This window comes from Phoca vitulina, unplaced genomic scaffold, assembly GCF_004348235.1.
Source record: "Phoca vitulina isolate PV1807 unplaced genomic scaffold, GSC_HSeal_1.0 scaffold26, whole genome shotgun sequence".
NCBI classification, from domain to species: domain Eukaryota; kingdom Metazoa; phylum Chordata; class Mammalia; order Carnivora; family Phocidae; genus Phoca; species Phoca vitulina.
Genome location: NW_022589729.1, coordinates 20,827,676 through 20,841,587, shown reverse-complemented (window position 1 = coordinate 20,841,587; position 13,912 = coordinate 20,827,676). Strand labels below are relative to the sequence as shown.

At 58.8% G+C, this 13,912-nt stretch overlaps 2 protein-coding genes across 5 annotated transcripts in view; one reads left to right on the top strand and one right to left on the bottom strand.

The window, feature by feature from the left end:
• Window positions 1-3,414, top strand: part of ADORA1 (adenosine A1 receptor) — a 32,895-nt gene extending 29,481 nt beyond the window's left edge. For 2 of the 4 annotated variants that reach the window (XM_032422193.1, XM_032422192.1), the window contains exon 3: window positions 1,424-3,413. In XM_032422193.1, the coding sequence (XP_032278084.1) occupies window positions 1,424-2,063 (640 nt within the window). In that variant the 3' untranslated portion in view covers window positions 2,064-3,413. Of the gene's footprint in view, window positions 1-1,423 lie in introns of all 4 variants that reach the window. The other 2 variants (XM_032422195.1, XM_032422194.1) reach the window with 2 other exon arrangements.
• A 640-nt stretch (window positions 3,415-4,054) lies between these two features.
• Window positions 4,055-13,455, bottom strand: MYBPH (myosin binding protein H). Its single transcript, XM_032422196.1, has 9 exons — window positions 11,811-13,455; window positions 11,593-11,727; window positions 10,670-10,837; window positions 8,150-8,238; window positions 7,584-7,779; window positions 7,262-7,401; window positions 6,544-6,703; window positions 5,131-5,267; window positions 4,055-4,999 (listed from the first exon to the last, which is right to left on the bottom strand). The coding sequence occupies exons 1-9, from the start codon at window positions 12,013-12,015 to the stop codon at window positions 4,736-4,738; spliced, it is 1,494 nt and encodes a 497-aa protein (XP_032278087.1). The 5' UTR covers window positions 12,016-13,455; the 3' UTR covers window positions 4,055-4,735.
• Between the last annotated feature and the right edge of the window lie 457 nt (window positions 13,456-13,912).

Here is a 13,912-nt window from a genome sequence, read left to right as displayed (position 1 = left end):
GGGGAGGGGACACCACACTGACGTGTTGGAATCATCTAGGTTCCTCCCTTTCCCATTGGAACGATGAGGACATTGGAAAAGAGCTTCCATGATCCCTTCTAGTGCTTGCTTCCTTGATGGGATGGGGGGATCTGGTTTCTCCCACCCCCCCCAAGTCATTCCCTTCCCCCTCCCCGTAAAGCCTTCCCGGATCAGTGGGCTGTGGTGCGTGGAATGGTGTCCAGGGTGAGAGGGGCCATAAGTATCATCACTGTGAAGAAGAAAGCCACCGATCCTGCAGCACACGACAGAAGAAACCAAAGTTGGAGGGAGGCCTCCGCCTTCACCCCCATGGGTCTCAGTAGCTGCTTACAGGCTCAGGGGGGCACTCCATCCATCTCAGAAGCCACACTGGAAAATAAACTGGGCAAGCTGAGCCCAGCTGCACTGAGCTGGCTCCCCAGCACCGAGCCGGGTGGGCCCCAGCCCCTGGCACTCTCTCCAGGGCGGCGTGTGGGCAGAGGACGCACCGGCTGCAGGCTGCACTGGTTTAAAGGGAAGTGGGGAGCTCCCAGGACATTGTGTTGTCTGCCTCTTCACCCAAAATGTGAGCTGCAGAGATCTTTTCTTACTGGCACAGAAAGCACGCATGTTTGGCACTTGGCTGAGCAAATGCACCCCCATGCATGCATACACGCAAGTGCCTCACTTGTAGCAAATGCTCCGTGAACATGAGTTGTCTTTCCTGAGAATGATTCCCCCGTTAGCTTGGGGGTGCAGAGCTGGTGCTTGAGCACAAGCCCTCAGGAGATAAGCACTGCGTGGTGATTGGAAGGGGGAAGGGGAGGTAAGCTTGGAAGGGGAGGTGGGGGCACTGGTAGGGGGGTATGGGGCAGAGCCGGAAGGAGGGAGGTGTGCAAGGCTTTTTTGGACACTTGTGTCAGCTGGCCTAAGGGGAAGAGCAGCTCACTGATGATCTGGCTGTTTTGGGTCAGCGTAGCACAGGAAAGTGTTGCCATGTGATTGCTTTGAACCTCAATTTCCTCATCTGTCAAGGCTTTCCTACCTTACCAGGACCGCCACGCAGCAACGATGAGGTGACCAATGGCGATGTGCCGGGCACACATGGTTTTTACTTTGGTGATTTTATTAAAACTCCTCCGGGAGGTCCTTTGTTATTTTCTGTTATGATTTTTACCTTGATTTTTAGTTCGTCGTGATTTTTACGTGACCCAGGGTTCCCACCCTCTGCGGGCGAGATGAGCCAGTGCGTTGCAAAGCTGTGGCCCAAATCTTAGATCCTGAAGACTCGGACCTCTAGCCAAAGACCCGCAGCTCCCCACTCGCTGGGCCCTGGCTGGGGAGGGGGCCTCCTCTTAGAGACCCCTGGGGGCTGGTGGAGCCTAGCGGGGGGGGACTCACACTCTATTCTCCCCTCCCCCAGGTACAAGACGGTGGTGACTCCCCGGAGGGCAGCAGTGGCCATCGCCGGCTGCTGGATTCTCTCCTTCGTGGTGGGTCTGACGCCCATGTTCGGCTGGAACAGGCTCGGGGAGGTGGAACGGGCCTGGGCAGCCAACGGCACCAAGGGCGAGCCCGTGATTGAGTGCGAGTTTGAGAAGGTTATCAGCATGGAGTACATGGTCTACTTCAACTTCTTTGTCTGGGTGCTACCCCCGCTGCTGATCATGGTCCTCATCTACCTGGAGGTCTTCTACCTGATCCGCAAGCAGCTCAACAAGAAGGTGTCGGCCTCCTCTGGTGACCCGCAGAAGTACTATGGGAAGGAGCTGAAGATTGCCAAGTCGCTGGCCCTCATCCTCTTCCTCTTCGCCCTCAGCTGGCTGCCCCTGCACATCCTTAACTGCATCACCCTCTTCTGCCCTTCCTGCCAGAAGCCCAGCATCCTCATCTACATCGCCATCTTCCTCACCCACGGCAACTCGGCCATGAACCCCATCGTCTATGCCTTCCGCATCCAGAAGTTCCGGGTCACCTTCCTTAAGATTTGGAATGACCATTTCCGCTGCCAGCCCACACCCCCCGTTGACGAGGACCCCCCTGAAGAGGGGCCCCACGACTAGACTCCACCTTCCGATCCTGCCTGCCCACATCGGGGGCATCTCAGCCCAGTCCCACGTCCCCACTGGTCCCTCTCCTGAGCCTTCCTGGCTGGGCTGTGGGGTGTGGGTGACCTGCACCTCGGGTCCTGGAGGAGGTTTGGGAGGGTGGTCCATGAGGAAGGAACCAGGTAACCTGAGGAGAGGAGGAAAGTGGCTTGAGCCTCCCCAGCTGTGTGACCATCCTACGGGCAATCCAGTGCTTCGGGCTGGACGGACCTGGGGAGACTGAGGCTGCAAAGGGGCCATGTGGGCTGGGAGGGCAAGCTTGGTCTCCATGGCAGTCAGGGGAGCCTGCTTGTCTCTCGTGGTGGATGTGCAACCCTGGGACCAAGCCTAAGGAGAGGAGAGGATCCCCTCCAAGATGGAGGGAGGGAGAGAAACTGCACATCATGGTCTTGCTTTCTCTCCTTTCTGTAGAAGGTGGCAGAGCCACTGAGGGGCAGGAATCATGGAGCCTCAGGCCCTGCCTCCCCGGACCCTGAGCGGCTAGCCATGCCGGGTGCCAGGGTGCCTGCTCTCCCTGCCCCGGGGAGCGCAGGTTTATACTTGGAAGAGGCAGAAAGAGCGGGTCCAGAAATCATTCCCAACTTTTGCTTTATTCTCCACCAGCCCTGGGACCCAGAATGGGAGCTCCAAGCCCGCTGGAGCTCATGTGGAGTTGAAGAGCAGGCCGCACACAGCCACCGGGTGGCAGCACTGAGCCCTTGCTCCGGCCCTGCGCGGCCCAAGGAGGAGCCTGGGCTATAACTACCTGTCATCTGGGCTACCAGCTCCACTAGCCCCTGATGATGGCCTGGACTCTCCTAAGTGACACCCATCTCTGCTGTTTCTGGGCCAGATGGAGAGGAGAGCCCCAGACATGCAAACATGAGGGAGCATTCTGCCTGCCTGAGGGAGGGGGGGTGGACAAGGGAAAAGTGCTGACTGTGGGTACTCATGGGATGACTTGTGACGGGCTGGAACAGGCCAGGGGAGACCACACCCCTGAGAGTGAGGCAGGGAGGTCTTGCTGGCATTTAAATGCCCCCAGTATCCCTGGCACTAGTTTTCAGGGGCTTTGGGGCTCTGTGGCACAGTGTAAGCTTCAGAGCATCCAGGGAAGGTTCCACCCTCTGCCAGGCTCTGGGGGCCCTTGTACAGAGGGGTGGGGGTGGGGTTCTGTGTGTGATTCCAGGCCCTTTCCTTTCTCGGAGGTAGGATGTGCCCTGGCTCCCAGGGAGGGCCACCTGACTAATAAAGACTGTGAACCTTGATGGAGAGCATGCCCCTGGCTCCCCACCCTCACCGCCATCTGGGGGCAGCAGACAACCTCAGCAGAAGAGAGTGGCGGGGGGTGGGGTGGGGGGGAAGCAGGGAGGGGGGTATGGAGGCGTTCAGAGCAAGGAGGGTTCCAGAGAAGAGTGTGTCTGTTCCTATAGTTATGCTCTTGGCATAGAATACCCTGAATGTGAAAGCAAGATCTTAAAAATCTCATGTCTGGAAACCCCCCTTAGATCCTGAGTCCCCTCCCACTGACATCTTCCTCCTGATGTCACATGTGGAGACCCCCTCGCGGTGACGCATTCCGCCCCCCTCGCTGTGACACAGCGCCTCCCCCGCCACAACGACGCTCAGTGGCACAGAGGCCCCCGCACCGAAACACACCACACACCTTTATTTGAGCGGTTCTCACCCAGAGTGCACGTCTCTGCAGGGGCATCCAGTCTTTGCACCTCCCAGGCCCCCTCGTGCCCAAGAAGCCTGGCCTGGGGCCTGCCAGGCCTACCCGTGGCTCCTGGGCTCCAGCCTCTAGGGGAGGGAGGCGAGGCAGGTACCAGGGAGGAAAGCCATCAGCCATCACCATGTGAACAGGGCTCTGGGACATTCGTGGAGCTCGATTCTGAGTCTGGTGGCCCTGACTCCCCAGGTCTGCAGCACCTGGCAGAGAACACGCTTCATGAGCCCTGGGGTTAGACAGAGCTGGGCTCTACCTGCCCTGCTGAAGAAGTGAGACAGGGCAGAGGGACACAACGCCCCTCTTTTCTTCCTAGGCCTCCCACCCCAAGGGCCCAATGCCCAGCGCTTAGCTCTGCCCCTGCAGCTCTGGGATCCTTCCCTACATGTCCGGAGCCTCAGAACCACCTGGGAGGGAAGGTGGGACACAGGTTGTTTTCCCCTCTTTGCTGACAAGGAAACAGGCCCAAGGGAATGCCCTGAACTAGACCCCTGTCCTATGCGCACATTGCCCGGGACTGCAGATTTGTCCCCAGAGCTGAATGCCACCTTCCCCTGTCCCCGCCCCACCCCCACCCCCTGCTCTGGCCTCTGCCCCCAGAGGCCGCGGGTCCAGCCATTTACCGTTCTCCTCATCACAGCCTCCTGTCGCTCTTCAGTGTGTGGCTGATGCTGGAAGAGATGCCACAGTCAGAGTGGGGGAGGGGCGCGTCTGCAGGGGACCCGAGTTGGGGATAGTGGGACAAGAGGGGCTCAAGGCTACAGGCCCTCACCCCAGGTAATCAATCAGTCTGGGTGGCAGACTCTACTACCTCCGTTCCCTACATTGGGCTGTTCTCCCACTTGGAAAATCCTTCCACTAGCCAGATCTCTTCATCTTTACTAACCCTCTGTCTTGCCTTGATTTCCAGCACCCAGCCTCATCTAGTCGGGCAGGAGAAGAGGTGGCTTCTATTAAAGGACGGTCCCTGGAGAAGGACGTTCCTCGTACCTTTCCCTTTGATCTCCAGCCGACAGTCCACGGATGCCTCCCCTAACACATTGACAGCCTTGCAGGTGTAGACCCCAGAATCAAAGGGGCTGGGCTTCCGGATCTCCAGGGTGCAGATGCCTTGCTCAGAGAGGGCACGGTATTTGGGGTCACCCTGGATGTTCATCTTGTTTTTCATCCAGATGATCTTGGGCTAAGGGAACATGGTCAGAAGAGAGCTGAGGAGATTGTGGGCTGGGATGGGCTTTGAAGGAGCTGTCTGGGAAGATTCCCCAGCCCCACTGCCCCCACCCACCCAGGGCACAGGGGGGCTTCACCCCTTACCTTGGGCGATGCTCGGACACTGCAGAAGAGCTGAGTGCTATAGCCAGGAGTGGAGGTGTGGTCAGCCAGGGGCTGGGTAAATGAGGGGGCTTCTGAGAAGTCTCGCTCCACAAACCCTTTAGGTTTGGCAACAATATCTGGGTTCAGGAGAGAAAGGGGTGCAAATTTAAGGTTACAAGAGTAGACCTGTTAGAACTGAATTCATCCATTTTCCTAAAATAATCACTATAGCTTACGCTTAGGTATCTTATTTAATCTACTTAGCATCCTTCTGCAAGAGTGAGTTTGTTATTACTATTTGACAGACGGGAAACTAAGGCCCTTCATGGATGAGTGACTTGCCCAATATCACTTAGTGAGTTTGGGGCTTAAAGGGTAGACAATCACATCATGACCATGGTTCTCTGGGCAGAGAGCTGGTGGTCTGGAGGAGGATCTTAGCATCAACGAGGGCAGGAGACAAGCCATTTCATTGCTGCCGTGGGATGAAGGAGCTCCGTGGCAGGACCCCAGGCTCCTGGGATCTTCGGGAAGCCAGGCAGGGCCAATATGTGGGAACTTAGAGACAGAAGATCTCAAAGAAGCAGAGGAATGTCAGGACCGTGCCTGGGTGGGTCAGGGAGAGGACAGAGAGGGCAACGGGCGGGAAAACTGGATAGATGAGTTGCTCTTGGCCGAGGCTGGGGACTTGCAACCCAGAGATCCACATTTCATTTCTGTTTGTCTTTGGAGACCTGACTGGTTTTCCTTTTTTAAACAAAAATGTCTTCCTCGTTCTGTGCAGCACAGGCTGGTGTTAAAAATTTGCGTGTGCCTTCCCAAGCCTACACAGACTCCGTGCTGGGGCGGCGGGCGGGGGGGGGGGGGGGGTTGCTGGAGATCACAGGGTGACAGGGAGCAAGGGCTTGGCATTTCATATTTGACGCAAGCACGTCACGTGGCCGTGTGGAGACAGTAAATACCCGTATCTCTCCTGTCCATCTGTGTGCTGTTATATGAGGGTCAGGAGGCTTGTGTTTGAGCCAACTCACCGGACTCTACCTACCCACGCACGCTGCCACTCAGAGTAGTGCCCCTGGGACACCGCGCATGAGCCCCCGGGATCGCTACCATGCTGGCAGCCACCAGCAACTTCGGAATAAGCGCACAGCCTCCCAAGGGGCGCATCTCCTTTGCACGGGTTTGCTCTGATGTGTTTGTTAAAATCAATCAACCACATCCATTTCTTTACAGTCCCTCGTGTGAACGCGTGAGCGTGTGCGTAGCTGTGGAGTGGGCGTGGAGAGGGCAGCAGATGCTCTGGCGAGCGGCACCCACCAGGAGCCCACAGGGAGGGGTGCTGATGCCCCAGGACAGGCCGAGCCTGGCTGGGCGGGGGGTTGGAGGGAAGGAGGGCCCCAGGCCCAGACCCACCTGCCTTCTGGATGCGGGCTAGCTCCTTGGTGGTCGCGGCCGAGGCACTGAGCCCACACTGGTTCTCCGAGAAGACCCGAAAGGAGTAGGTGTTTCCCACGATGAGGTCAGAGATGGTGCACGTGGTCGGGTGGTAGCGCTCCAGGACCGTGAACCATTGCTGCGGGGACCCCGGCCCAGTCATCTTCTCCTCTGACCCTTGCCCTTGCCCTCCTGGCTCGCCCTGCGGCCCCTTCCTCAGAGGGGCTCATTCCAGGCCTTATCCCAAGGGAGCTGAACCATCCAGCTTTGGGAGACAGGGTCCCTGGATACTCAGATGACCTCGCTAGGGTCCTCAGAGAATTCTAGATTCTTACGGCTCAAAGTGTGGCCTGAGGACCTGCAAACTCAGAATCACCTGGGAAGTGCAGGATCTCAGCCCCCGCCCCAGACCTAACGAGTTAAGGCTGGCATTTTAGCAAGATTCCCAGGTGATTCATAGGCACATTACATTTCCAGAAGCACTTCTCTAGACCTTGAAGGGCCGCAGAGAGCCCCCCTTGCAGTCTTCAGGAGGCAGCTGAGGCCCAGAGAGGAAAGGGATCTTGCTAAAAAGCCACATGAGGATCAGGTTAGTGGTAGTTAGACTACAGCGTGCTCCCTGGACTCTTGGAGGGCCGGGCTTTCCTGGCCACCTTGGCCCCTTCCCCCCGCCGCACGCTGCTCCAGCGGGCCTCACCCCTGTCTTTTTGTCTGCCTTCTGCACTGTGTAGCCCAGGAGCTCTGTGTTGCCTGTGTCCTGGGGCGGTGTCCACTCAAGAGCAGCGTTGCAGCCCCAGACGTCCAGTAGCCGGATGCTGCTGGGGGGTCCAGGTTTCTCTGCAGGTCCAGAGTGTGAGGGGGGTGAGGAGGAAGGCTGGGCTTGCTGCAAAATCCCCACACCCAAGATCTGGCTCCCGTCACACACTCCCTGGCCTAATCCCCTCAGCAGTCAGCTCTGGGGTAGGAGGTGGGGTCTCTGGGTCCCCAGCAAGGCAGCCCCACCTCCCCTGGCCCCGTACCAATCACCAGGATGTCGATGGCTGCCTTGGCCTCCAAGCCTTCCAGACGCACAGTGAGCTCATAGCAGCCTGAGTCGGAGCGCTGGGCCGAGCGGATGAAGAGGATGGAGTCCTGGTCCCCGGTGCGCACATTCACCCGCTGGCTGTCCAGGGCGTGGCCATTATGGGTCCAAGAGGCCTGAGGCTTGGGACTCCCCTGGGAAGGAGGAGCTCTCAGGCTAGGTGCAGGAGATGCGAGCACCCCCATACCCACTCAATTCCGGGGATCTCTGGAGCTGTGCTCAGGGGAGCTGGCCCCAACAGCCCTTCCAGGAGAGACGCAGGTGCTGCTCACAGCCTCCTTCTCCAGGTGTCCAGCCAACCCTGGGACCACCCATCCCGACCACAGGCTGGAGAATCACAACTGAGTCATGTGTACAACAGAGGGAGGGTGAAGCTCTCTTGGTGGGTCTCATGAGGGCCGACCCTCATGAGGATCCTGACATTTCCAGGGTTCCTGCGACACACCTCAAGTAGGGGCCCTGATTTCCATCCAGGCTGTGATCGTGGGCAGGGGCCATACCTACCTGGAAGGGGATTTGCAGGTTGACTGGCTCTCCCGCCTGGCGGATGTAGATCTGACGGAGGTGGCGGGGGACTCGGATCTTGGGGGTCTCTGCATCAAAGGGAGAGGCCAGGCTTAGTACGGCACGGGGTTGCTGATGGGGGGCTACTGTGGTAGCCGCAGGAAACAACCGGTGAGGGCTGCTGGCTGGGCAGGAGGGCTCCTAGTTGCGCTCTGGGGCTGCCCGCTTGTGGGAACGGCTAGTGGAGATCCAGGGGCCCAAATCCCTCAAGGCCCTTGGGGAGTTGAGAGCTGGGAGGTTCCAGGAGGGCAGGGCCTCCATGGTGTGAACTGGTAAGCATCCCGGGCACTCCCTTGGCGCCCTCACCCTGCCAGGCTGGGATTTACCCTGCAGCCCAGGCATGCCAGGGCTCCAGATGGGTCCTGGCGGGCTCCTTGGCTCCCCCTAGTGGGAGCAGGTGCTGCACCTGTCGGCCTGCATTCCCAGGAGAGGTGGCCATGCTTTCTTCCTCCTCATCCAGCACCCTCCATTCCCCGGCAGCCCAGAACCTCCAGAGAAGCCCCTGTGAGATCCATTTGCCCATTTCTCTGTCGGAGGCCATATGGGAGGTTTAGGATCTTTCCCTTCTTAAATGAGGGCAGAGCAGCTATACCCCTTCTTTCTCTGTCACCCCTCCCACTACCTTTCGGTCTCACAGTTGGGAAGTCCTTCCTGAAATCTCACTTCAGTCCCATGCTACCGGGGGGTGGGGAGCCAGCTTCCTGACCGTCACCTAATCAGGTGCGGCCACCAAAGCTGCTGTGCATTCTAAGGGAGGCTGCCGCAGCCCCTGCCATCCCCCCACTCCCCGCCCTGGGCGGGGGCAGGAGTGGTGGAGCTGAAGCTCCTCGGCAGCAAACAGGTGGCAGCAGTTGGTCGGTAGCACACAGGCCGGAGGGGAGGAGATGGTGAGAAGGAACACTGTGTCTCCGAGGATTAGCTGTGCAGGCCCTTGGCTCTGGGAGCATAAGGAGTGGAACGATCTAGGGGCAGCTGCAGGGGGCCAGGAATGCTTGGCAGCTCCAGGTGGCTAAGAAGGGACAGCTGAGCAGCTGAGGATTCTGGACAAGGTCCCCACCCTGCCCTGCCCATGAGGAGGGCCTGGCTGGTCCCTGTTTGTTCGCGGCCTCCTCCCCCCTCTTCTCTCCAGGAAATCCCCTTCTCTCCTGCCAGAGGAATTGTAATGGAGTCGTGGGTGCAGAGTCTGGCTGGCTCCTTCAATGTTGGGCCTTGGAGTAGAGAGCCTTGGCCTCTGTACCCTCTCAGAGTCTGAGCTCCTGGGGCAGGTCCAGGACCCTCCCAACCAGGAGGGCTTCCTGGCGCCTCCAGGCTAGAGTCGACACGTCCATACCGTGGCTGCCAGGTGGGGTCATGTCTGCCCCAGACTCAAAGGATGGGAGGGTCCCAGAGAAGACTCCCGGACTCCCGGACGCTTGGTGGCACAGGAATGGTCCTGTATGGGAGGCAGGTTCTGGGATTGCTGCTAATAGGCTGAGTGACCGCGAGGGAGTCCTGGGGCCCCTGGGGACCTGCTTGGCTTGGATGGATCAGCTGTCATAGCCCTTGATTCTAATCTCCCTAGCCCCGTGGTTCCCACATCTCTTGGGCCTTGAAGTTGAGAAGTATTTCCTTGAATCCAAACTTGACCTCTCCTGTGGCTCTGAAGCCCACTCTTTTTGGAGGCCTCCTGTGGGTGCAGGGGAACAAGAAGGAAGGTAGAGAAGGCCTCAGGCCACCTGCTGGCCTGTGTCTCTCTTCACCCCAGGCCCTGGGCTGTCCCCAGAGACCTCAGATCAGATCAAATGACTCACTGCCATTAACAGACTGAAACCTGATCGGCTCTGGGAAGGGAGCAAGGGTAGGCTTGAGGCTAATGCACCCTGCAAATAGAAGTCTTACAAAGGGACAGCAGCTGGCCTCCAAGGTCCCCAGCACACCGCTGCCCTCTGGGGATGGACAAAACTTCACAGGCCTGCAGGCTCTCGTCTGTTTCTCCCACTAGGGACGTGGTGGGATAAGAGGCAAGCAAAGACTTCTTTCTGTTCAAAAACCTTTGGGAGGATCTGGAACCCAGGCCATATGACACGAGCTGAAAATGGGGAGAAAATGAACTTCCCTGGCTGCTGGAGGGATTCAGATTAGATAGGAGGAAGAACAAAATGGCTTTTAGCATTGGGACGCTGAGGCAGGTGACCTGGGGAGCTTGAGCTTTTGTTTCTGGGAGTCAGGGACACCCTCCCCCAATGCTTGGGGGCTGGGCCACTCAGGGAAATGGCCTCTTTGACCTCCAGAGGCTTGCTGCTGAGGAACCTGGAACTTTCTTAAGGCAAGATGGTGATAGCATGTGGCTTGTGCATGTGAGGGTGGGATGGGTGGAGGTGATTGTCTTGTTTCCTCTGCCCATCAGCCTCAGGTTTCCCTACCTATCACATAAGGTGCCTGGGAAGGGCTGGGAGCAGGAGATAAAAGGATGGGCTTTACCGATGATCTTCTGGATGTGGACAGGTTGTTGTAGCACAGCTGGTGGGCCAGCCCCCGCAGAGCTCACTGCAGCCACACGCAGGAAGAACTTGTCCTCCAGAGCCAGGTTCCGCATGGTCAGCTGGGTCACCATCAGGGGCCGGGCGTTCACGGGCACCCACTCCGAGCCTGGGGAAATGGACAGCATGCAAGGCCCCGGCTTCACGGCCATGGGCATCCTTCTCAGTGGGGCTTTCCTCCTCCCTGGGGATCTGGGGCAATGGACCTCCCACCCCGGGCCTTATTTGCCCCTTGCTCTCCTTCCCTGACTTCTTGTCAAATGGCATCAAAGACACCCGGTGTTAGAGCCCTGAAATGGTGGTCAGAGAAGGTATCACTAAAGCCCGGAGAGGGCTGGACACATCTGCCAAGTCATGCAGCAAGGTAAGGACAAAGGCAGAGGCCAGGCTGAACTTGGCCACCATGGAGGTGAACAGGACAGAGGCAACAGGAATTGGGCCATTGCCCTGGTCCCCTGTTTCTCTTCACTGTCTCCTATTCTTAAGTGCCCCTGCTCCCAGCTTCTCTGTCCCCCCTCCGGCTTGCCCTCCCCAAGCCGGCTCCTCTGAGACTCAGCATCTCCTTCACTTCCTATCAGACCAGCACCCCAGCGGCCCCGACCCCTCTCTCCCTGTTACTCAGAGGCTCCCTGGAGCTGAAGGATGGGGTGGGGGGTGTCTCCTGAGGTTATTTGGACATCCCCCTGCCTCAGAGGTCCATGGGGTGAGCAAGAAGTGTTAGGTGAGTGGGTTGAGGGTACCACTTGCACTTTCTTCTTCTGTATCTCCCCCCAGACTGGCCCAGCTGCAGGGTCTGGGGGCTTGTTGCTGCGACTCCCAAGCCCACCTCCCCTGGGGGTACGCAGGGCTTAGCCCAGAGCTCACCTCCTTCTCTGCAGAGCTCTAGCACATAGCCCTGGAGCCCCAGCCTCCCTAGCCTCTCCGGTGGCTCCCAGCTCACGGTCACCGAGCTGTCGCTCACATCCTCCAAGGCCAGCTGCAACGGGGCACTGGGCACATCTGGGGGAGAAGTAGGGGGAGATGAAGAGGTCTGTGGTGGAGAACTCTCCCCCGCCCGCACTCCCTGCCCCACCTCTTGTCACCTTCACTTGCAGGGGCAGGTTTAGTGGCTGCGGGGGCCGCAGGGGCTGTGGGGGCAGGCTCCTGTGGCGTGGGAGCCCGCTCTTCCCCGGTGGACGCCAATGCTGCCACTTCTCCAGAGGGCTCGGTGGTGGACGCCTTGGCCGGCTCAGAGGCGGTCTCCTCCGGACCACAGGTGGGGGCCTCCGAGGCGGCTTTCTCTGTCATTGCTGGGCTGGCTGGGGGTGGTCAGGCTGGAGTGTGCAGGGATCAGCAGGAGAGGGTCTGGGCCTCCAGGGTGCCTGGGACACCTAGGTCCAGGCTTATATAGTCAGGGGCTGCCCCACCCCCAGCCAAATGATGATTCCCAGCTGTGGGGTCAGGTCAGGCAGGGGGACTGGGGGGCAGGGAGATGCCTAGGCCAGGAATAGCTCAGGGGGAGGAACTGCAGGGTCCCTTGAGGAGCGCACTACCTCGTCCATCACTCCGATTGGATCTCAGCAGCCAGGGTGTTGGTGCCCGGAGGGGAGGAGGGCACAGATGGATGAGATGGGGCATTGCCGAGAGCTGGTGCCAGGAGTCAGGCCAACGGGAACAAGAGCTTCCATCTGGAGAAGGAACCCAGATCACGCTTTGTGTTTGGCCTCTGCGGGGCCACTTGTACCCAGGGCTTCTCAGCCAGGTGCTGGGACCCAGACTGCCTGAAACAGCCTTCCCTGGGGAGCACTCCCAGCTTTGCTTCTGGGGTCCCACACTCCCCTCGGCCTCACGCTCCCTGGGCATTCTCACATGTGCTGTGTGGGGTTGAAGGTTCCAGAGAGGAAGGGGATTGGGATGCCAAGGTGGGGCTGGTGGGAGGAAGGTCTTCCAGCAATGGGGCCCCAGGAAGGGGGCCTAAGGTCCCTGGTTACTGCTTTTGCTGGAGAGGACCCAGTCTCCCCAATCCCTGCGACAATCCCCTAGCCCTTGGCAGTGAGATAAAGTCATGAGGCAGAGCTGGAAGAGACCCCAGAGGAGGACGGCACTCTGAAACTTCTAGACTCTTTGAAGCAGGGAGGGTTACGAGGCGGGTACAACCAAACGTCTAGTCACGGATCCATTCACCCAATAAAACGTTCAGACTGGCAATCAGTTAACAAGCCTGAAAATACCACGTGTCAGGGAGGAGGGGAGGCCACGGGGACGGTCATGGCCGGTGGGAGTGGCGGTCGAAGACATCCCTTTGGAAAAAGGGAGACGGCATCTGGTAAAAACGGAAAATGGGCATGTCTGCGACCCAGCAGTGACAGCCCTAGACACTGTCACACGTGCCCAGGAGACATGCATGCCAATTCGCACAGCAGTATTATTTGTAATAGCCCAAACCTGGGGAAGGCCCCTGTCCCTCCACAGCTCACTGTGGAGCACGTGTGCACCTATAATCCAAAATACGGGACGGGACGGGACGAGCCAACTGCAGCCGCGGGGGCGACCTAACAGATCTCACAGTTTCATGGTGAACAAAGGGAGGAAGGCTCAAGAACAGTGGGATCCCACCCATGTTAAATTCAAAGGCAGACAACCCCACGCTCTCTTCCTCCAGGGGTTTCTGTAGGTGGTGAGACCCCAGGGGGAGGCAGGGGGAGGTCAGGAGCGGTGCCTCCAGGTGGAGGGACAGGGTGTCTGTGCTTGTGGGGTCTTGGGGGGCACTACTGAGGTTTCATTTCCCTTCCGGGGTGGGGTGGGGGGGTTATACAGGTTTTCACGAGTTAGTAATTCTTTAAATGAAACAAATCCATTCTATGCACTCTTTAGCATGTATGCTATATCCCAACATTTAAAAATAAATACACAGGAGTGTGGCTGCCTTTCACTGCTTGTTGTCCTTGTTGTAGCGGAGGGCCTGGGGAGCCTCAGGGTCCGGCCCTGCCTGGGTGCCCGCGCCCTCTGCCAGGTGACTCAGTGTCCTGCCAGGCAGGAGGCGGGCCCCAGAGACCCGATCCCCATCCCTGGCCTCTGACTCCGCAGCTATAAGTGAATGTGACTAACTCTGCAGGACCCTGAGTCAGCCCTGCGGAGCTTGTCCCAGGCTGGGGGAAGGGTGGCTCCAGGGAGGAGGAGGGGGGTTGGCTGCCCTGGAGGGCTC

Bases quoted from the DNA above. Each gene is read 5' to 3' on its own strand.
- MYBPH (XM_032422196.1), bottom strand. From the start codon at position 12,015: ATGACAGAGAAAGCCGCCTCGGAGGCCCCCACCTGTGGTCCGGAGGAG. The intron at 11,728-11,810 runs GTGACAAGAGGT...CTTCTCCCCCAG, and splicing joins ACCTGCCCCTGCAAGTGAAG to ATGTGCCCAGTGCCCCGTTG. The intron at 7,780-8,149 runs GTAGGTATGGCC...CCTCCTTCCCAG, and splicing joins ACCTGCAAATCCCCTTCCAG to GGGAGTCCCAAGCCTCAGGC.